Source organism: Dermacentor silvarum, chromosome 1 (genome assembly GCF_013339745.2).
Source record: "Dermacentor silvarum isolate Dsil-2018 chromosome 1, BIME_Dsil_1.4, whole genome shotgun sequence".
Taxonomy (NCBI): Eukaryota; Metazoa; Arthropoda; class Arachnida; order Ixodida; family Ixodidae; genus Dermacentor; species Dermacentor silvarum.
In genome coordinates this window covers 81567583-81589876 of record NC_051154.1, presented here as the reverse complement: position 1 = coordinate 81589876, position 22294 = coordinate 81567583, and the positions used below count along the sequence as shown (strand labels likewise).

At 47.5% G+C, this 22294-nt stretch overlaps 1 protein-coding gene across 1 annotated transcript; it reads left to right on the top strand.

Annotated features, from left to right (window-relative positions):
* Positions 1-1406: 1406 nt before the first annotated feature.
* LOC125944353 (uncharacterized) lies at positions 1407-20620 on the top strand. Its single transcript, XM_049664764.1, has 12 exons — positions 1407-1510; positions 1589-1699; positions 1765-1909; positions 5122-5276; positions 9164-9389; positions 11224-11366; positions 11453-11561; positions 13764-13906; positions 13981-14107; positions 14332-17918; positions 18157-18298; positions 20365-20620. The coding sequence occupies exons 2-12, from the start codon at positions 1636-1638 to the stop codon at positions 20558-20560; spliced, it is 5037 nt and encodes a 1678-aa protein (XP_049520721.1). The 5' UTR covers positions 1407-1510; positions 1589-1635; the 3' UTR covers positions 20561-20620.
* Positions 20621-22294: the final 1674 nt, after the last annotated feature.

Sequence of the window (22294 nt, the reverse complement as noted above, 5' to 3'; positions counted from 1 at the left end):
GCTTTTCGTGACGCTTCCAGTCATACTACAAACGTCAAATTTAGCACGGAGGCTCCTCTTTACCTACTCTATCTTAAACAATAGGCTTTTTACGCGGTCCAAAATGTTGTTGCAGTGGGCCTTTACACTAGAGTCAGCTGTAGAAGTTTTTCTAGTCAAACGGTGGAGGTTAAAAAGGGGATTATATGTGGAGTTTTATAATTTTATCCTATGGAATGTGTTGAATAGTGCTTAGAATTTCACACTTCCAACACAACAGCCTTCCCGGCTTTGCGTTGTGCACAATGGCAGAAGTCAATGGTCAGGTGTCTGCTGAGAAAGTTCAAGTTCTAAGTGACAGCATCGGTCAAAAGGGCGTTGCCTATCGCTGCCATGGCTTTGAGTGGCGCTGGCTGTAATTGGGAACTTCTGCCTCGTTCCCGACTTTGACTTCGACTAGTGATTACAGTAGCAACGATGGCTTTGCGTGAGTCGTTGCCTGAGATTTTGTGTACTTTGGGACTTCGTTAAGTTACTCCTGGACGTATTTTAACCCTTGCTCTCATATTAGGCCCTTGTAAATGCGTAGTCTTTTCTTACTTCTAAGTGCCTGATAGTGTTGCCAGTCACATGTCGTAACCTATTCAACGGGCCATCCAACATGCCGATAGAGAATGGAAGAGTATGTGGTAAACCAACGATTATGTCGTATAGTTGCTATTTGCCAGAGCGACAAAAATGTAACTAAACAGGGCACTGAACTGCATAACTAAAAAGAGCAAGCATAGAACGATATATTTTATCTAGACTTGATTTCACTGCATGGAATGGCGCATACCCACCATGGGGAATTGCTCAAGAATCGCATGAAGTTAAAGAAATGTAGTTGGGTGTTGTTTTGAGAGCAAAAGAACAATTGTGAGAAAAACACCAAGTAATACAATAACAATCATTTACGGTACAAACATATTCGCATGTCCTTTGCCTCTGTGAAAGCATATGACCACGAACAGGGGTTGTTTTCCCTATGACGTGAAATTTCAATTTATGTCCCCACACAATACACCCTGAAATTAACTTTCCAGGAGCTTATTATTTCCAATCGTCACAGGTACGTCGCGAACCCACTCCTATATTTTGCCTGTGCTTCCTCTTTCTTTTTCTCGCGCGCGACAACGAGAGAAAAAGACAAAACAAAGGGTGAGTGCGTGCAGAATCTCGCGCCGACGCCAATGACCGTTGGTAGCATTCCAGAAGTGTGCGATGCTAGGTAACCTCTAAATTTTTCTTCTGCACAATGGTGAGTAGTGCGATGTTCTCATTCTTTTCCCCTGGAATCTATCGCGAAGAAGATACAGCGCTTGCCATTTTTCGCCAGCACTGCCGCTTCTCTTCATACCCAGCTGCAGTCCTAAAACACGCAGGTTTCGCCTATTTCAGATGTGTAGCGTCCGCACGAGATGACAAGAAATGAACTAAATTGAGACATGCGGTAGTTCTTTCCCGGGTCCGGAGCGAGGATCTGCAAGAAGTGAGTCGAATCGCTAGAACAAGTGACTGCAAAAAGCGGAGCAACCCAGCCATCAAGCGCTCCGCTGAATTCGTGCAGGGCTGCTTCTGCTTCCTTTGATCCGAGGCTGTGAGGGGAGGAAGACCATGGCGCCTATGCATTGCCTCTTCGTCTTCGCCGCTCTGCTGTTGGCACCAACCGACGGCCTGCGTAAGGACTATGTGATACACGGCAGCTATGTGCGGGTCAGTTTAACAGAGAGCAACTGTTTGCAGCATCCCCCAAGACAAAGGGTGTCCCCAAGACCAAGTGCCAGCGCTACCACGCCCTCAAACGCTTCAGTGCTTGCGGAGCCGTGGTCGGCCATGCAGTTCGCGAGAAGAGCCTCCTGGAAAACCCGAACCAAAACGCGACGTGCCAGTAAGTAGTTTACGAATGTAAGGCACTCCATATGCATGCACAACTAGAAGCAGGCACCGAGTTCAGAAAAAAAAAAATACTGTTTCGAGAGGAGGTGCCGTAACCAGTTTGTGTTATTTTTGCTGCTGTACGTCATCAGCTGTACTACAGTAATTAAGGGCCCAATATAATTAACTGACTGCTTCAAAATTACCATGTAATTAGTCATTTGGCTATAATATCCCAGAACCATGCATGAAAAAAGCGGTCACAGGAAGATATATAAAGACTTCAAGTTTTCAACACTGGGCGAACAAGGGACGCTTCAGCTTAGCAATTAATGCCTGTATGAACCCTCCCCCCCCCCCTCCCCATTTATTCAAATCTCCAGTGCCTGTATTGTCGTCTTCATGCGGTCCTGTAGCTATCGTTATTGTAGTCAGCAATTCGGCGAGGGGCAACTTCATCAGGGCAGCAGCTGCTTTATTAGGCACGGATTATTCAGTACCTTTTCATCTAATGACGAGAAGCCTAACCGAGTAGTTATTTGCAGTTAGCACAGGGCAAAGAAGGTGGAAATGTTTAAGCGGAGAAATTGACAGTCCACTCCTCCCCCCCCCCCCCCCCCCCACCCCCCCATGCCACATTGACTCTAATTATGTGTTTAAGCTGTTGCGACCAGAGGTGTGCCGTGAATGCGGCAAGGATTGAGTGACGGGCAAGTTGGTTCGTGACTAAAACAATAGCTTTGCCTGACAGTATGATACAAACACAATCTATTTCTACTGAAACAGAATCGGAGATACAAATCAGCAACAAGTGACATTCTAAGACATGCTGAGGGAGTATCGTAAATTACGAGCAATCAAGCTTTCCTGGATTCACAACACCTTTTGTTCATAAAAGCTGCTCGTCATTGCCAGCCGATTTGATCATCAGATTGTTAGCTATAAAAAATAATGCTTCTTATATCGTCAAGTCAGGTAGCGCTGTTCTTCCTGCATGTTAATAGTGCGTGTGGCAAGGACTGCTCCGCGGGTTACAGCAAGACACGTCGTAATGGAGGAACTCTTGATTTTGAACAGCTGTGGTTCTTAACGGTGCAAATAAATCCAAGTGTACACTTTCTGTGTTCTGCTCCAATCGAGATACGGTAAGCACGGCTGTAAAAAGTATTTTCGTCACCTTGTTTTTAGGAAAATAATGCCTTAGGGACTCAACCACCTTCAGTTTAGGACCACTTCAAGCTTAGGAATGTACTCTTCCATTAGGTGCACCTGCGAAGTCATCTGATAGTATTCTCTTAAGTATTTATTGCGTGTACACGAAAGTAACTCATGGACGCTGCGTTATTTTGCCATCAATATTATGAATTTCAGCCCGGGGCGAGTATATGAATGCACAGGACACTAACGTTGCTTTAACGTCCGTTAAGTACCGCACCTTTGGAAAGTATAGCAAACGTTAGGGCATGAATTCACAAAAATCTCTTACGCTAGAATTCTTCGTAAGAGCAAGTTCCACCTAATCCTGGCGCTGGACATATTATGAGTGAAGGCGTCTGGCCAATGTTAAATAACACTTACGACCAGAAAACCTCGTGAATTCGGTCCCCAGGGCCCGTATTCTGAAAAAAAAAATGTTGTTTTACGCTATAATTTTTCGTAACAGCAGTAATGTTGTCACTGGACGCATTATTCTCGAAGGTGACCGGGCAACGGCAGACAGCACTTAGGAACAAAAAAGTTTTGTTATTTCTATCCCAGGCCTATTACTATTTCAGGCTTTTCGTGAACCTTGTTGTTACTCATTTTTTTATTAAAGGAGGCAAAATTGGAAGATAACCCCTTTGCAACCTGCCATTTGAAAATTACTATTAAAGAACTATACTGCAGACAAAGTAAATTAAGCGAGAAAACAATGAAACATTTACAAGAAAGCACTGTATGCATTAACACTAACTCCCCAAAACATTACTTTTTACATTGAAACTCGTGAAGACCACATCCCAAAACAACAGCGTTCTGTCAAACACGCCAGACAAGGCGTATTTTTTGTCTTGTCTAACCAGCCATTAAAAATTAGCATTTAACGAAGCTGTCGCATTATCGCCAACCGCACAGCAGCGCATTTTTTGTGTGCTTTTTTTGTATAACTGCCGTCAGCTAAGAATACGCCTAATCCCTTTGTCACACGAGCACCCGTGAACTCCTGAATCTTTACCTCGAAAGAGATATATTTTATGTCACACGGTCGCCCTTTCTCTAAGGTAATTTAATGGAGCTTTTGGTGACGGGAGGTCGGCGATCCCCTTTTGAAAACTGAAATCTCGATTCCAGAATACTTCAAGACACAACTAAAATTAATTTTTGTGTGCATTAAGCTTGCCCTTATTCGTTATTACAATAATTTTGGTGTAAGAATATTAAAGTTCAAGCACTGGTTAATCACATTTATGATTGCTATTGTCCTATACTGTTGGCCCAGAGATCACCTCGATTCCACATACAGACACCATCTTTTACTTGTTCACTGCGAGGTTTACTGCATGCGTGTTTGTCGTGTGGCGGTCTTGGCACGTCTCGCTTCACAACTGTGCACGAAATTGCCTGTCCCTAAGATGTGCAGGGTCTGTAGCAGGGAAGGCTTACGAAGATCGCCAGGCGCAAAATATTGTGGTCATGACACACGATAACTCAGACGCCAAGATCCGGGCCTTCCTTGCTCGTTCGTGTTTGCCCCACACCCCACAGTATGAACCAGTACCAAGTCACTCTACTTTCAATTCTTCCACCGCAAAAACCAGTAGCCACACAACGCAATGCACAAAAACACGGATTAGCACTTGGTTGCCAGCCTAGCTGTCAGCATCGCCTTACGTTGAGAAAGTGCCCTTTGCTTTTTAAGCAAGCTGTGAATTTGGCGCGTAACTTAGTATAGAGGTTTTTATTGAAACATTACGTAAAATAGTTTAAGGCATAACTGTAGGTGAAATATAGGCATAACTGTAGGTGCGCATACATGAAACTGAACAGTATATTGGGCTCCTGGCGGTTGTTAGTGAAAACTGGTTAGTGGCAGCGTGACAGAACCACAACTCTCTAGAAGTGCATTTTTTTATAAAATCTCGCAGTCCCTTATATTAATGAGTGAATGGGCATCAATATATTACGGGTAAAGCATCCTTTTGCAAAAATAAATTGCAGAATATGATATTTCCGATTCTACTGCAGGAAAGCACAGGGATTCGACAAGTGCTTTCAAGACTCAATGCGCTTGACGCGGTGCGTGAGGAGCTCGGAGTTCAACTTTCACCTTCAGCATATCTCGTCCCTCGTCAACGAGATGTACAAAGAAAGCTGCAGCCCAAGCGGGGAAACCAGTTCGAGTAAGTCACCGAATAAATGGAGAGTTTTATGGCTCCTGAAGTGTGATACAGAGCAGCAAGACAAAGGCTGATAGGGAGCAAACAACATAAATAACCTAAGTCAGCGTTTGTGAAGTCGTCTCGCTGTCAGTCTTCGACTCACTGCGCTGTATTGCACTTCAGAAGCCATGCAACACTAACTATCCCAACGTCGCTCACTGCTGCAGCGAGTTCTAGCTTGGCGTTTCGACCAGGGCGCTTAGGCCGATGTGTCTTTACATTTGGCAGAGAGCCGCTCAGCAGGAACACTAGTGCGCATGCTCACAACGTTCATGCGGGCAGCGGAAGGCCAAAGCGCTGCTTTCGCTCAGCTACACATTCAATTGAGCTGATAGCAAGGGTCCACTTAGAATCTTTTGATGCGAAAGCATCAAATAGCCCATTGAACGAAAACGCCGGCGTCTGTCGTCTGGTTAAGCGAAAAACGGCACGTAAATATGCGTCTATTATTAAATAAAAATAAAAAAATTCCCATTAGCTGCGACACCACGTCACGAGCGCGCCTCGACGGTGCAGAGCGGGTGAAAGCGTACACTTGCTGCTGAAATAGTGCGCCAAGCGTAGTGTGAGGGGAGAGGGCATCACCGCGACGCCACGTCACCCTCGCTCTGGCTTTCGGAAGCTTGTGTTATCCGCGCGTTCTTTGTCCGCGCAAGCTCTCCCATGCGTTCTAACGGCGCCTCGGTAAGGCCAAATCAAAATGCACCAAGCGACCGCCTGATAGATAGCAGGCCTGTGCACTCTGCTTTATGACGTCATGCTACTTGGGCCGAAATTTCCATTGCCAAGCCCGGCGTACCGAAAGCGGTGACGCTAAAATCGCTGCGGCTTATTCAGGAGCGTCCCCATTAGATTCTATGGCAGTCGGGCAAGGTATACCATGAGGTCACGGATCTAAGTGCACCGGCCTTGCCAAGCGTCTCAACGCGCTCCCTTGTCCGCAAGGAGTTCACAACTCGAAGCGCCGCTAAGCGGCGTTCAGCTGGACATTAGAGAGTTATAACTGAGCAGTTTTACGGGCCAGCGGTACGAGCGGGCGAGCGCAGACGGCAGCGGAGTGCCGCACGAAAGTAAGAGTTTTAGGTCAGCGATTCCTCATTCGGTCGAGCGGAGTAAAGGCTTTAGAGCGGAGCGCTTTGCTGTGCCACCTGTCGAACAAGGTCGAAGTTACTGTCGGTCGAGTGGTCGCTTTGCTTCATCACCTGCGCAACAAGGTTGTAGTTACTGTGAAAAGAATATGAACCAATCCTCCTTTTATTGGGCTGCAAGTATTAAATAAATCGGTGGTGAAACACCTCCGAGGTTTTTTTGCCTGCAGGCTAGCCAGCGCTGCGTCCGAAGGCGACGCCGACATGCCCCTGCTGCTCGTGCTAGCGGTGGTCGGCACGGCACGTTCGTTTCGCAAAAAAGCTGGTCAGCTGCGCGCGCTCCTCTGGGGAGAGATGAGCGAGAAAGCGGCCGTTCCGTAAACACGCTGGTCGCCACAGCGTACCGCACATGTGCAGTGGCGTCTCCGCTCGCCCGCTGGGCCCGCTGGGCCCGTTGGCCCGCAAACCCGCTCAGCTATACCTCGCTATTAATGCTTTCGCATTCACAACTCAGAAGAAGTGCTCAGGTGTCCCCGGATTTTTAACGCGATAGCATTAAGGGCCCCGTGTCGCAGAAAATCCAGTGTCGGCATCGGTGTCGGCGGCGTTGTCCGTCAGAGAAAATTCATCCCGAACCACGCTTCCCGAATCCCGCAAGCCCTCCGCGTGGCGCATAGCCGTTACTGAACTAATTTAATTTCTCAAAGTAAAATGCGTCAGAGTATAATAAAGTACGACTTACACACAATCTACATACATGATAGCGTCAGATTGTAATTTGAATATACGCGGAAACTCAAACACAAACCCTTTGTCCAGCTGCCGTTTAAGGTCTGTCTTAGTGGGATCGCGGCACGCCCCGCTCGGTTCCCTGCAACACTATCCAGATGGCGATCGCTTCCGCGCATCCGCGGCAGCGGCGGCGCCTGCCGTGCGGCGGAAAGTAAAGAAAGAACCAGAAAGCTCGCCTTCGTGAATAGCGTTCGCCGCCAGCGTTTGCAGGTAAACATTAAGGTTACGTAAGCTACAGTTTCCGGGAAGCGCAAAAGCAGTCAGGGATCTTTGAATGCTATCACATTCCACTCTTAATCTTCCCATTTTCCACTCTCCATGTGGAAGGATGGGAAAGAAGCGGCTGCTGTGAGTAATAAAGGGACGAATCCCTCTCACCGCAGTAATCTTATCTGTGTGCTCGAGGGGGGCAGGGAAGTCAAGGTTGGCGGATGCGGTGCAAAAGTGAACAGGATTTGACGGAAGAACGTATGCCTGCGCGCACTTCAAACGGCTGATGGTCGCACGTAGGTCCGGTCAACCCACTAGCCGCACGCATACGCGCTTACTGTTCGGCACCGCAGAAATATATTTCCGTGAAGCTCCACTTACCGTGAGAACAATATACTTCAGGCCGCAGTCGGTGTACTTAAACGCGTAACGACGTTTCTCCTCTGTAATGCAGTGATTTGAGCTTGTTGGTATGACATCGTAAGGCTTATAGCGCGTGAAAAGACAAGGACGAAGGGAGTAGCGCCTGTGTGTGTCACCTCTCCCTTCGTCCTTGTCTTTTCACGCACTATAAACCTTACGGCTTCTCCCTATGCCGGACAGTTCGTCGGCGCGCTGTGGCTCGTCACATCTCCGCGGTGCGTGAAAAAGTGTTCAATTAAGCAAAACGATTCCTATAAAGCCACGACCAGCATACGTATTTGTTTTCATAAACTGTAGATGGGCTTGCCATAGGTCGTGTCGCGATGGAATGCACTGCGATTGGATCCGTTGGCAGGATCACTACGGCGCACGAACGTGCGTGCAGCCCGGCGTGGTTGCGCGCCGAAGGCGAGAAATGTAAACAAGACAGGAGAATCGGGCCCGACATGATGGCGGAGTAACGACAACCTCCGGCCTCACTGAACTTCACAAAGAGTGACGTCAGGGCCTCTCCTGAGTCTTTCCTTCCTGCATGTCCCACGCTTTCGTCATAACCTCCTCCTCCGCTTTCCGCCGCATGCTTCCGCTCCATCCTCCTGCTCGCGCTCTCTTCCCTATCACCGTCTTTCATCTCCCGCTGCGCTCGGCGTTCGCTCGGTTACGAGGGACAACGCCGACGTTTGCTGCAGGAACGGGCGCCTAGGGACCCTAAAGGCGCGGATACAGTCCGATGTTTCTAGCGTGCCAGGCAGTGGTTTCTAGCGCGCCGGCGACGCCGGGATCACCGAAAATGTGCCTGCTGTATAGTTTGGCGCGTTGAACGAGGCCCGCAGCAGCGCAGCGATCAGCTATTGCTGCAGCACATGCGCACAGGCGCGCGGCTAGCTAGCGCGTTTTCGTTTGACAAAGGTGCAAACTCAGTGCAATCTCTGCAGTACACCAGAACTGTATAGGCCAGGATGCTGCCGGCCAACCAAGCTAGCACCTGTTGCATTCTGGTCTAGCGGCTCTGGCGTGAGATAAGACATGGTCTATACCCGCGCCGGCTGCGACAGCAATATGACCACGTCTTATGCTTTTGCCAGTCATTTCTGTTACCAATTTCTTTAGGGTTTGTGTGTTCCTTAGAGATGAAGCGGAATGCTCCTTCTGTCGTAATTCCGTCGGACTCGAAGATCACTCGATAGGGGAACAGCGCAAAAAACACGAAAGACAAGAAGGGAGACACACAGATCACTACTCTGAAGAATGAAGGATGTATTTCCCCCGCGTGATATGCGCTATATCTGCACTTACATTTGCTGGCGGAATTGACGTGCAGTCGCTCTTACGCAGTGTTGACGGACATGAGCACAGTGTGTGACATCCGAGTGGCGGTTGTGCGGTTCCTCGAGTGCACAAGTTCTTTCTACCTGGGTGAGCCTCAAACTGTCGCGCCGCAAAACCATAGCCAGGACGTGAGTGCGACAACTCGTGGCGTGCACTTCGGTATCATCTTCGATGCGCCTGCTGTTGGTGGGACGCCGGAGAAATACAACCGCCTACCATCAATTGAGTGCAGGTACGAAGCTATTTCTTTCACACGAATCGGCGGCACAGATCGAGCGGGCCCAGCCACCTTGCTCCATAAGACTTCTCAAGGAGCACGCTATCCTCAAACAACATGCGTATAATTATCTGTCATTAGGCTATAGAGGCCGTCTTAAAACATTGTCAGCTGCTTAATTTCCTTATATACATCTCCTGATAAAATGTTTAAAATAGTGAAATTATATTATTGGTGACTGACGGATGCAGACAGCGTGTCAAAGCTGAATCAGGTACCAGTCGTTGCTCTATTTTTACAAGCTCATTGCGCTGCTACACGGCACCATTTTGCCTTTGTAAGAGTAGTTTACCAGTGCTCTGTCATGCTTTTTACACACTGAAAATATCAGATCAAAAAAGCCCGCCTTCATTCCACCCTGTGAATGTGGATGTGCAGCGAAGCTGGTGCGGACGTTAGACAAGTAACACCACCCCAACTGGCGTTAGACGAAGTTACACAAACACCACCACCACAAGCGACGTACGTCACGCGCACACGCAGATATGCGGAAGTGCAGCATACATCCTCATTCTTCTAGGCCGTCCGCCAAGCGCAAGTGCCTTATTGACCTAAATTGCGTAAGAAAATTTGTAAAGTATACGAGTTACACACAAGCTGCAGACGTCATAGCTTCCGATTGTAATACGAATATACGAGAAAACATAATTATGTTACCCGAAAGCCAAAAGACAAAGACAAAGCCCTTTTACAGCCGCCATTGGACGTCTATCCTCATTCATCGTTATTCTTGTAGGCCCTCCGCCTGGCGCAAGTGCGTATGAGCTAATTGAATTTCTCCAAGTGAACTGTGTCACAATATTCGTAAAGTACGGCTTACACACAACATACAGACATGATAGCATCAGATTGTAATTCGAATATGCGAGAAAAAATAATTCTGTTTCCTGGAAACTCAAACACAAACCCCTTTTACAGATGCCGGTTTTTGGTTCAGCAGGCTACGAAAAGTCCCGACCAACTGGATGCTAACAGTTTCGCTCTAAAAAAAATACTGTGTTCCTTCCTAAGATTCAATATAGAAAACTGGAAGACTCCAGTGACCCTTTGAATCCCTTAACTCAATTAATGTGAACCGTAGTTATGAGGCATTTCCTCGATGATTCTTCCTTTTCTCGGTCCGCTTCTTGTCGAGCAGCTGTACTATATTCTGCTTGTCGTTATTGAAGAACACGCATCCAGCTCAGGGCTGCTGATTTTCCGGTTTCTGTCTTTTTGGCCTCGGTCAGTAATGGCTTTCCATCCTCTGGCGAGCGTCTTCTTTCTATCCTGGCGGCATACTGCAGTGATAGCGAATCAAGCGCGAAGTGTTTTTTTTTTCTTTTTTTTATACTCATCACTGATCTTACACACATAGTGTAAGAACAGCTCCTCACACCCACCGTGCCGAACCCATTTTTGCCTATTGCGCATCATTCTGTGCAGCTCGGTGAATGTGCTAAGTGGGGGACTGGCACGTTCAGCCCATATGCTAGCTTATGACTGATGATTGTCGTAGAATGCGGACGTGGAGTAGTGGTTAAAGTGCTCGGCTTGAATAAGCATTCTCAGTAAGCATTCTCATCATTACCACTCAGCTTATATTGCCTGAGAATCGTTCCAAATACAGGTATACGGATACATTAAGCCCATTTGCTAGCTCGGAATTGCTGTTAGCAGGAACATTGATGACGTAAGCGGTCGGGTGTTTGCCTTTTATCAACTGTAATTTACAACGCGATAGCTCTGAAAGAAAAAAAAAACGATCGCACTGAATTTCATTGTGTTTGAAACAACTGTTTTTTTACAGGCGAAGCGCGAAGTTTAGGAACTGTATAGACAACATTCATCTTTATTCGGAATGCGGCATTGGGACGGAAGTACACTCACATCTCAAATACTTGGCGAATATTGTGACCCGCAAGGTCGCTGGAAAGTGCAGCCAACAAACACGTGAGGGATATTTTGTTTCATTTTGACAACTCATTGTCCGACTTGAAGTGCGACGAGCCATCAAAGCTGACTTGGTTTCTTCGCAGAAATACCTGACCTCGACTGCCAGTTACTGCCGTTTCTGAGGAAATTTCTGCACTGCGGAGTAAACAGATACGAGACAACGGGGGATCGCGTCGATCATGATATCTGCACGTATGTTTGCTTCGAATACTCCTCGGGCCGATTTAAGATGCTGTAAATAATAGTGGCAAAAAAAACTTTAGCGGTGTACAAAAAGAAAAAAAGTCGCAGTTTTGCCCGAAAGGCGAAGCACCGATTGCGATAGCCAATTAGTAGACAGCTATACGAAGTAAGCATAGTACTTTTATCAGCCGTATAAAGTTGTAAATATTCGCTTACTAAGTAAATAAACAAGCACGGTGTCACGCGCGCGCAGGTAAACATGAACAGATCTCGCTCGATGACCGTGGAAACTCGTCAAAACGCTGGAGTCAGACAACGCGCCAGCGGCAGCCAGCAAATTGACCTTCGCGCTGGCTCTCGCTTCAACGCGAACTAAACGTCGAAAGCACAACGCATAGGAAGTACCACCACTCGGCGCATGCACTGTGTACCCATCGCAGATCGCTTTGAAGATGAGGCTGCCGCGGGCGCACACTTCAGCCACATCACAGATTGCTTTCAACATACGGCGCCCGCGCGGCCGCGCTGTGAGCAGCAGCCGCACGAGCAGCACGAACCCCTTCCCTCCCCCCCCCCACCGTCTCCGTCGCCTCCTCCACGCACTTCCGGCCTGCCTTCCTCCTTCACGTGCGCTTCATCGAGCCGCGATCTCCGGCTCACCCTCACACGCTTTCACTCGCACACACCGCGTACGGCGCGCGGCGATGGCATTATCGCCGTTGGATTTTATACGGAACCTCACGGCGACGGCGATAGCAAAGATGCGCTAGGAGTGTCCATACAATTGCTATCGCAATAAAACGCTGCAAATGTTTCCACTGGCGAACTTGCGCGCTAAACCTGTTTACTTCAATGGTAAATATTAGAGAGAGGATAGATTCAGAAGCGGCTGATGCATGAGGTATAGTTCAAACGCTCGTAAGAAACAAACTGATGAAGCGTTCGGAACACGAGTGGTTAGAAGCATTACCTATTTAATAAAAGTGGTTTGAAATCGTACATAAGTACTGTTTTCTACAATACGGATCTATGAATAATGACAACAGAAGGATGCAGAATTGTCGCCTTGGTAAAGCGGTTTGAATGTGCGGTCACACAATAATGCTTGTGACACATTGCACTATGACTCCACTAACTCTCATATGCTGCACCAAAATTCTTATACAGCATATGAATAGTTGAACACAAATACAGATAAACAAGTCTAATACAATTTGTCGGAGGCGTGGACCAGTGTTTCTTTGTAATTCATCATAAGAAATTCTGGAGCCTTTATTTCAAATAAGAGTGCTTTTTTTGGTGTTCTCTACGGTCTAAAGAGACTATTGGTCACTGCCGCTTGTATGATCCGCCTTTAACGAGAAACTTATTATCCTTCCTTGAAGTTGGAAGGTTTGGGCACAAAGGGTAATGCAATCTAATTAAAACTGCTTTTCCTGCGGCATGGAGGTGTTACCAATTTACCAGTCACTTAGTTGCTGCTACTTTCCTGGAGCTGTATTCTGTAACGCTTCTGTGTTCGAAAAATTCACTTTGCGAGCCGCGCTTGGTCGTCTCCTAGGTGACGCCTCCTCTCGGTGCGCACACACATATTACGATGACGTCACGCACATGTCAGTCATGCGGAAACCGAATTGTCGTCTGCTACGAAGCGAAGTGGCGCGAGGTGCTTCGGTGTGATTCGAAGGCGCCGTGTGCCGTGTGCAGAGCCTGTGCGTGCCGTGTGCACGGGCGAGATCGGCGTTCCTAGCAAAATGACGGCGATGGTGATCCCTGTGGCGCCTGCATTCGTGCTTCTAGCGAGCATCCGTGAGAGACAACAACGACCTCGACATCGAAAAGACGTGTTTGAGATGGCGGACGAAGAATTCAGGAGGCAATTATTTTTTATTTACCAAGAAGCGTTCCTAATTTCCTATATTTTCCCTTGCCTTGTTCACTTCCCGGAAGAAAAAATAAAAAAAAGCCTGCGTGCCGATTGGCCTCTGTCCTTCCTCTCGTTCTCATAACGTCAGCGGACCACCCAAATGTGATGCCACCGCCAAACTGAATTCTTCGGAAACCGGATCGTTACAGAATACGGCTCCTGGTTGTCTTTGGGTGACAAAGTCTCTTGTTTCAATATGCTTAAAAATATGTCCGAAATCCAGCATGTAACAATGTGAAGTCGTCGTGTGCACGGATCATTCAAACTGTTTTTGTTTTTTTCAGTCAAGTACTTTCCTACAAGGAATGCGTCGCAGCTGCCGAACGTGTAACACACTGCAACATGAGAAACCTCTCCCTGAGCTACCACCTTACTTATCTCCACAAAGTCATGACCCACGTGAACACCAGCTGCAAAGGCGTTAGAAGTAAGCTAACCAGTTCGCAGAGGGAGCGTTCAGTACAATATGAACTGCTTGTGATTGATGGTTTTCTCTTTTAGACGTTGAAAGTTCTGTCTACAAAGAGACGTGCAAACGAACGACGCTGTTCAATAACTACTTCTCCTGTGGAATGGAGGTCCAGGCACGCCTTGAAGGACTGAAGAAAGGTGACAAGGAACGATGCAGGCAAGCTGCAGTTTCAAGTACAAAATTAAAGAAAGAAATCAAGCAAGCAGTTGGAGAGTTGATGTAGCATCTACACTGTTTAAGTAAAGGGATAACGCTCTATTGCTGCGTTTTACACCAGTTTACCGTGCGTACTGTGGACAGCTAATAATAACAAATCATTGGAATTGTTATTTAAGCATCATAGCTGTAACTGTTCACTGCTCTTTCTTTTTTTTATCCAGGATTTCCCAAAATTTCGAGAAATGCTTCATCAATGCCAAAGAACAGTCAGGGTGCCTCCTGGCCGACGAGGCGACCAGCATCATGAGTGCCCTGCTGGACACGTGGAAAAAAGAGCATGCAAAAGAGTGCTCAGATTTTGACGTGGCACCTCCGCGAGGAGCGCAAGCCGAGTGCCTGACGGGCACTGCAGTGCGCAAGGTGTTCCTATGTGGCCTTAGTTTTCAGACGGCCGTACGGGAAGTGAAGTTCTCGCCGCTGGAGATGTCTCCAGAGGTGTGCCGGCGGCTGGAGGAGATGAACGCCTGCATCTCCGAAGTTAAAAGCCGCACGCAGTGCGCCATGTCTGAATTGCACGCTCACGTCGCTCCCTTGCTGCAGCCGTTCACCACTGACTACGCCAAGAGGTGCGAGAAGATCGTGTGGTCAAACCTGTCCGCGCCGATGATGTCTCCTAATTCGCCGGCGTGTCGACGGCTTCCAGCACTGAAGCGCATATTCCACTGTGGTTTGAGCTTCAGCAGAATACTTGAAGAAATGGAGCTGGTTCATCAGAAGGCCGAAGTACTCTGTCCGCTATTGAAGAAGTACGAAACGTGTGTTCCGGACTCGGCGAGCGAGCTCGGATGCAAGGATGACCCCGTAATGAAAGGACACGTGAGAAGCTTCGGAAGGATACTGCACAGGCAATATTACGAGGCTTGTCTCAGAAACCGAAGAGGTCCACCGGTACGCTTACAAAGTTTTCGAAGAGTGAGGGTAAGCAACGAAAATGGCAGTCGTGATATACTTGGCAACGTGAACGTTCTGAAGCAAGAACTAAAGCGCAGTGGGAATGTCTCTGCCGCTATTAAACAACAAATGTTAAGCCAAGTTATGGAAGATTACTATGGTCCGGATTACGATGAGTACGTTGAAGAAGAAGACAAAGTACCAGACAGCCTTGATGTCAAGCCTGCCTATGATTACGCTGATCGCGAGGCAACTTCGAAAACAAAAAAACAGGATGCACCGCAAAGGAGCGCACAATTATCATCGGAAGGAATTGCTCACAATTCATCAATGACTATGCAGAAACAAGACGGAAACACTGAACCGAGAAAAAACCAAGAGTTCTGGGCAGGTGTCGAGCGGGCACGGAAACTCAGGTCACAACACAGATTTGAATCGGGGTCCCCCGAGCTGGTCCAGGATCTCTCCAGTAAACGAGTTAACCGAGATTTTGCGCGACCCGGAACGTACTTCATAGATCAGTTGGGTAATCCACCAGATTATAACAGTGATAATTATGCCAGAAAAAAGCACGAAGCTGAGGATTCCGATAGCAACTTTGAAAGTGAACCACTGCCTGAAAATTTCAGGAATTCTCCAGTGAAGTTGCCAATTTATAAATCAATGCGGAACGTACCGCGCGCAGCAAGGCAAGGAGAGAGCGATGTAGAAGGTTGGAGAGGGGGGCCTCCGTTGAGTCGAGAAGAAGAACTGGAAATGTACGAGGACACGAGAGGAATGGCGGAGCTACTGCAGAAACAGAGGGAAAGACACTACAGTCGGTACAAGGGCAGGGACAACCTCAGTCCTAAATCCGACATGCAGAGAGCAGGGAAAGATCTCGCCCACAGGTACGCCGTCTCTGGCGATGAAATATTCAGGGGTGGCTTCAACAATGCCAAAGGTACATTTAACAGAAGCCTAGCGTACTACGACTACAACGGAGGAACAGACACTAGGCGCTTCAGAGGCGACTACGGGATGCGTCATATTGAGCGCTATCCGTACATCAGACATTACGGACCTAATGAAAGGGCTGGGAAAGGACAGCAAGATGAAAGGCGACACAAGGCTCTGCGGTTCGACAGGCGGGTGATCGGCTTGCAGCGCCGTGGAAATGCATACAAAAGCACCGACTACGATCTCAGTGAGTACGAGAAACCGGCGCTCGGCCACTTACCACATATGGACGGCGAAGAAGAACTTGTGTCAAGAGACGTGGTGTCATTCCCAGAAGACGACGCTCCTGTACTGCCCAACGACGAATCTCTAAGTCAAGATGTAAAGCAAATGGGTTCCCGCAGAGCCATTTCAGTCAGACGTCGCGATAACAAAGCTTATCCAGACGCTCCCAGGAACTTGCAGGTGGCCCTTGGTATGGGAGACATGAATTATGCCCCTGGTGGAACGTTCTCTTTATCTGACAACGTGCCTGGCGCAAAGTTACCCAGGCACGATGGTGCGGATGCTCTGACCGAAGAGAAAGACCAAGCGTCTCAGAATCATCGACAAGGAGCACCGTTACGCTACTATCCTCGGCGATTAGCTTCAAATATGTTTCGTGCTAGGGCGGGCCTGCCTACTGATCCTCGATATGCTGTTGGAATTATGCAAGAAGACTACGACCGAGGAGTAAGAAATTATAATAAAGCTTCACTAAAGATAAGTGACGGGCCTCCTGCTCCGGCGAAGGAAGAAATGTCTCCCCGTCTGAATGCCATGAAGCGACTTAGCGCCCATGATCGAATTTCGTCGCCAAACAACCCAAACTTTCAGTTACCAGGAGAGACTTCCGGAAACATGCGGTCATTTCAACGCCAACCTCCTTTTCAAAAACCTAACTACAAGGAAATGGAGCCGCACGAAATGGACTCGTATCCAGATGAACTTCGGCCCTTCCCGAGCCCACCGCAGCGTCATTCTAACGACTCGAACTACGTTGGCCCCAATAGCTTTCTTCCAGAGCCAGGCCTGCGGTCCCCTAAAGAAAAGGTTGTGCCCGACTTTCTTGGAGAGACAAAAGAGCGCGCTGCATTACCAGAAGCGCGACCAAGGAAAGACGAGTCGTCACATCGGAGGTCAGTAAACTCTCCGGGAAGCCGCATGAAAGACGTGGAAGGTGAAAGAGACTTCAATGACGGTCAAAAAGGTCACGACGAGGGCTTCGTGCAGCGAGGCGCTAAGGGACCGAAGCGATTCTTCGAGATTAAAAAGAGGAGGCGTGAGCCGAGAGTTGGGTTCCCATACGTGAGGCACATCGACGAATCGCCTGGGCTACTGCTCGATAAGAACGAGGAGGCGGCTGGCAGTGCTATCGCGAAGCCGTCGCGCCAAAACACTAATGTTCAGCTAAACAAATATGAGATAGAACGAAAGATGAAGAAGAAGCTCGTAAAGGACGACCTGGAGGAAATTATACGTAAGCACAAAGAAGAAAGCGACAGCAAGGCAGACATGATGCTTTTTCCGAATGAGCATCTCGTTCGCGACGATAGAGTTGTGCGGGACTTTGATGCTAAGGCTCTTGAAGAAAATAAGGACTACTACGAACTAGACGCAAAGCTTGAGAGCGACAGTGGAGATCGATCTTCAATGTGGAGCGCTGGAGGAGACGACGTTAAGGAAGAACTACTAAGAAAACACATGGAAGGCACGGAAAAACGGCAGGACTCTTTACTTGGGGAATTGAGCAAGCGGAACGCCTGGTATACCGATGACATCTGGAGTGACAACAACGACCTTTTCGGTATGGAGAGGCTGCTGTCGGACCAGCGTCGAGATTTCGCAGACAATGGTACAGAGGAAGATGAAATGTGGCGTAAGTATTCGATCTAAGTCTAATTATCGAACTGTGAAAGCACAAAATATCAGCGGCAAAGGAACGTTTTCTGTCGTAAATTTATTGTCTCCGTGTTGTGTCATAAAAGGAGCAGAATGAGTGGCGTTATTCCCATGTTTCTAATTCACAATACTGCTAGATGCTGCTTTGCAATGCTGTTGGGTGGAGAAATGCCCTATTATAATCACTTTTTTCTTCACTTCTCTGCCTTGCATAGAATGCCAACTGCACAATCTTCAAAAAAGATCTGATGCCTGTCAACGGGTATTTGAGGATGACTTCAAAGCCGTAGGCAACGGGACCGTGCGTCACTTCGAAGCTCAATCCTTGACACCACAGATCCGGAAGTCGGTGTGCTCGTAAGTGGCATAATCAGGATTCATTGCCGTGTTGCTGCCTTTAACGGGAAACCTCACTTTATTTATTCTTGCTTATCTAAATATTTAAATTTTTAGTCAAGAAATACAGTCGTCACAAAAAAGGAAGAAAATTAAGCCATACTAAGCCATAGCTCGCTCTGCCTTGTTGAAGGAAATACCTTATTGATTAATAAGTGAATTTATTGCTCAGTATTATGGAATATGACGTAAAGACACTGCCGTGATATTTCCGCTTAACCACTTTCGGCCCTACGAATGAAGAAATCGATTTAAAGGGACACTAAAAAGAAACAGGAAGTTCAGCTGAAATAAAAGAGGGACCTTCAGGAATGCATGCAGTTTTTGTTGGGTGCAAAAATATGAGTTATTAGCGGAGATATTCGTAAACAAAGACACCAAATATCTCTTCCTCAATTTCTCTCACCCCAGATTTGGCGCTGAAGCAGTGTCGTCACAGATTTCATTGCTCTCAGCGAATCAGAATGCGCCATGATACGTCACCGCTTGCGTAAACGGCTGAGGCGCTGGCTGCATCATGGCTGCATGGCCACTGCGCTTGCGTTCGCCGCGATGGATACCGTTGCTGCCGCTAAACCTTGCAACGAAGAGCTCGCCAGGGAAGCAGGACTGCATTTCAGCGATATTCAGTGAAACGGAGTGCGAAATGATCCTCCGTGCTCGAGCGGCAGCTGTTTCCGCGTACGATGGCGGTGAGCCGCCGGCCGCGCCGGCGGAAAGAGAGCTTCGTTTTCGTCGACGAAGGCGAAGCGTCCGGTCAGCCAGGCGACGATGTTCCCGACAGAACAAGCGTAGAAATTTGTGCACGTACTCGGTATGGTTATTTCGTGGCTTTATTTAATGACATTCAGCACTCACCGAGCCGCCAGTTTGCTGCTGCAGGGGCATCGGTACGGGGTTTGATGAAGGCCGCATTGAGGGAACAGCTGCTCGAGAAAGGACTGGCCTATGGGGCACGCCAAGATACTTTCCGAGGGCAAGATTATACACATAATCCGAGGGCGAGAAATGCAGAGAGCACACCATCGGTTTCTCTGGCTCTTTTGCCGTTTTATCACCGGCAGAGCACTGAGCCATTGCGAACGCCGGGGAGCCGGGGCTCTCCGCGCGACGCCACATGAAAGGACACAATCGAGTCAACACTGCCGCTGCCCCTGATCAAGCGCCTTGGGCCATTTATACAGCCCTCAACACTACACACACGAGGCATTTTCTGGCTGTTTCCCGCGAAGTCAACGTTTTTCGAGCCACGCAACACGCCACCAAACACCGTAGAGCGGAACAGGCGCGCGCGACAATGCATTGACCAAAAACGAAACTACGAAACTATCACGGCCGCATGTATCGACATGCCATTTTTTCTTATTTATTTAATTTTGTGCTAAACTTGTACTTCCTCGCTTGAAATGGTTTAAAAAGTTGGCAAATGCTGTTTATGTACGTTTAAGGTGTATTTCATTTTGCGTTTTATTAACAGCGATAAATCGCTCTCGACCAATCGCGACCGGCCTACGTTTGTAATCTCCGACGTCATGAACGTTAGTGCGGGAAATTCGAAGGGGCGTCAGCACCTATCCTTCAGTTTTTCGCTATTTTCTCGCTTATTAAACATCTGTTCGCCGTAAGAATGGTATGACTGTGATTGTGATAGGATAATCTACCATTAAAGCTCAACTTCCGGTTTCTCTTTAGTGTCCCTTTAACGTACCTGCCAAGCTGAAACATTTGCTTAGAATACGTTGTCACGTGTTCATGTAACTGGGTGACCTCATGAACAAAGCTTTGTTTTGTTCGTAATTCCTCTTTTCCATTGGCTGCCCACCTTCGCTAATATGTACATCATCATTCATCAGTATTGGCTGGCATTCGCTCTCACGAACAATTCTAGTGCAAATGCCTTTTGTGAATACGGGCACTGACATTGTCTAATGCCTTTAGTTTGTCTACCCTATACCTTTTGTGTCGGCAGATTATTCATGTTGCTGTTTCCTTTTGTTCTCATTCATCTAATGCCAATAACTTTGCAGGCATGCACGTGATTTTTCCCAGTGCATCAATCTCTTCGCACAGAAGTACCGCTGCGTTGACAGCCAGGAGTTGATCAAGAATTTGACCGATGATCACCTCAAGAAAGCTGGTGTCATGTTCTGCGACTCCAACACTGTGCGCATTTCCTTCGAGCTCGTGATAGCAGCTGCCTTGTTGAACTTCCTCCGTATATGACAAAGAAGCGCAAGCGATATCAGTTTAGAGATCATCGGTGCGGTGTGCGGAGGAGAAAAATTCCTTTAAGAACTTCAAAATAAATATTCCATAGGGAATTAAAGAACAATTTGAACGTTTAATTCGTGAAGTACTGCGTGCCTTGTCCTCCTCAATCAACATCATGAAAACAACCATTTCATGTCCTTCCATACTGCAGGACTGCAGAAACACGAATATTGTAACACAACGACTCCCAATATGAATGCTACAAGGTGTAATCCATCGACCTTCAACAGCCAGAGAAAATACCGCTATGGTGCCCCACTCACGATGGGATTCGATGGATTCACGAGTGGATTCACGATGGTCTCGCAGAACAGGGATAAAATAATATTACTTAGAATGTCCGTGACAGTTGAGTCTTGCAGTATGCTCAATCTACCTTATTGAACTTGCTAGCAATAGACGACTTACAAACTCGGGGTAACGCTGCGCGTGAACTACCTCGAAGGGGGATTCACAACCTAGCGGAAATAAGAGTAAAATAATATGAAGCCATCAGAGATATCTGAGGACACGATAACCTTACAAATGTCGCCCGCTCAGAATAAATCAAATGAAGTCTGTGTAAACGAACAATTTATAAAGTTGATACAGAGCCTGAAGCTCAGCGTCAGAATTTAAGCAGACAATGTTGCTTAATTAGGAGAGTTGTGCTTCACAAACGTTCATCTCGCAGGCCAAAGAGCACAGAGCCGGCAAGTGCTTCTCTGCCCATTGTTGCTGCTACTTCCACCAATGACCAGTACTAATATCGGAAGAAAGCAAAAGAAAAAGAGAGAGAGAGAGAAGCGGATGGTAGGCACAAAAACAACGAGACTTGGACGTTGCATGAAAGAATAACAATCTAGAAATAAAACATTCTCTTACATACACAACTCAGCTTTCTGCTTCAGAAAACAGCTTCTTCTTTCTGGGGTTTACGTGCCAAAACCAATTCTGATTATGAGGCACGCCGTAGTGGAAGGTTCCGGATTAATTTTGACCGCCTGGGGTTCTTTAACGTGCACTACAACGCAAGCACACGGGCGTTTTTGCATTTCGCCTCCATCGAAAGGCAGCCGCCGCGGCCGGGATTCGATCCCGCGATCGCGTGCTCAGCAGCGCAGCGCCTTAGCGGACTGAGCAACCGCGGCGGGTACGCAGAAAAGAGCAACGAAAAAAGAAAGCAAGAAACCTTTGTAATTTAAAGATTAGTAACGTTTTTTCATCTTGTGTTTTGTTACTTCACACCTAAGATCACCTTCACATAATTGACCTACCATTATTTAAAATCAAAAATGAAGGCTGACTAATGGAGTAGCACACGAGGAATAGGGATTATAAACAGGGATAAGGTGCCTCAGAAAGGCTGGCCAACGTTTCGATAGGAGGACCTATCTTCGTAATTTTCTAGCATCCATCCTGACGCTTTCCACGCAGAAACTTGAAGAAAAGTGACGAAAACAGAGTTGCCAGGGCAAGCCTTATTCCGCTCTTGCAGGGCTCATTACCCTCTTACTCTTTCTTTCTATTTATTTGTGATCAATTTCCTAAGCAGTTGCGTTTAGCTTATTACTTCCCTACTATAACCTGATTCTCGAGTGTGATTCTTGACCCCACAGTAGGCTCGCACCATTTTCTGAGGCTGTCATCATCATCATCAGGTACGTGCCCATGAGCGTCTTCTTCGGTTGGATGGTCTCACATTGG

Bases quoted from the DNA above. Each gene is read 5' to 3' on its own strand.
- LOC125944353 (XM_049664764.1), top strand. From the start codon at position 1,636: ATGGCGCCTATGCATTGCCTCTTCGTCTTCGCCGCTCTGCTGTTGGCA. The intron at 11,367-11,452 runs GTGAGGGATATT...GTTTCTTCGCAG, and splicing joins AAAGTGCAGCCAACAAACAC to AAATACCTGACCTCGACTGC. The intron at 11,562-13,763 runs GTATGTTTGCTT...TGTTTTTTTCAG, and splicing joins GTCGATCATGATATCTGCAC to TCAAGTACTTTCCTACAAGG.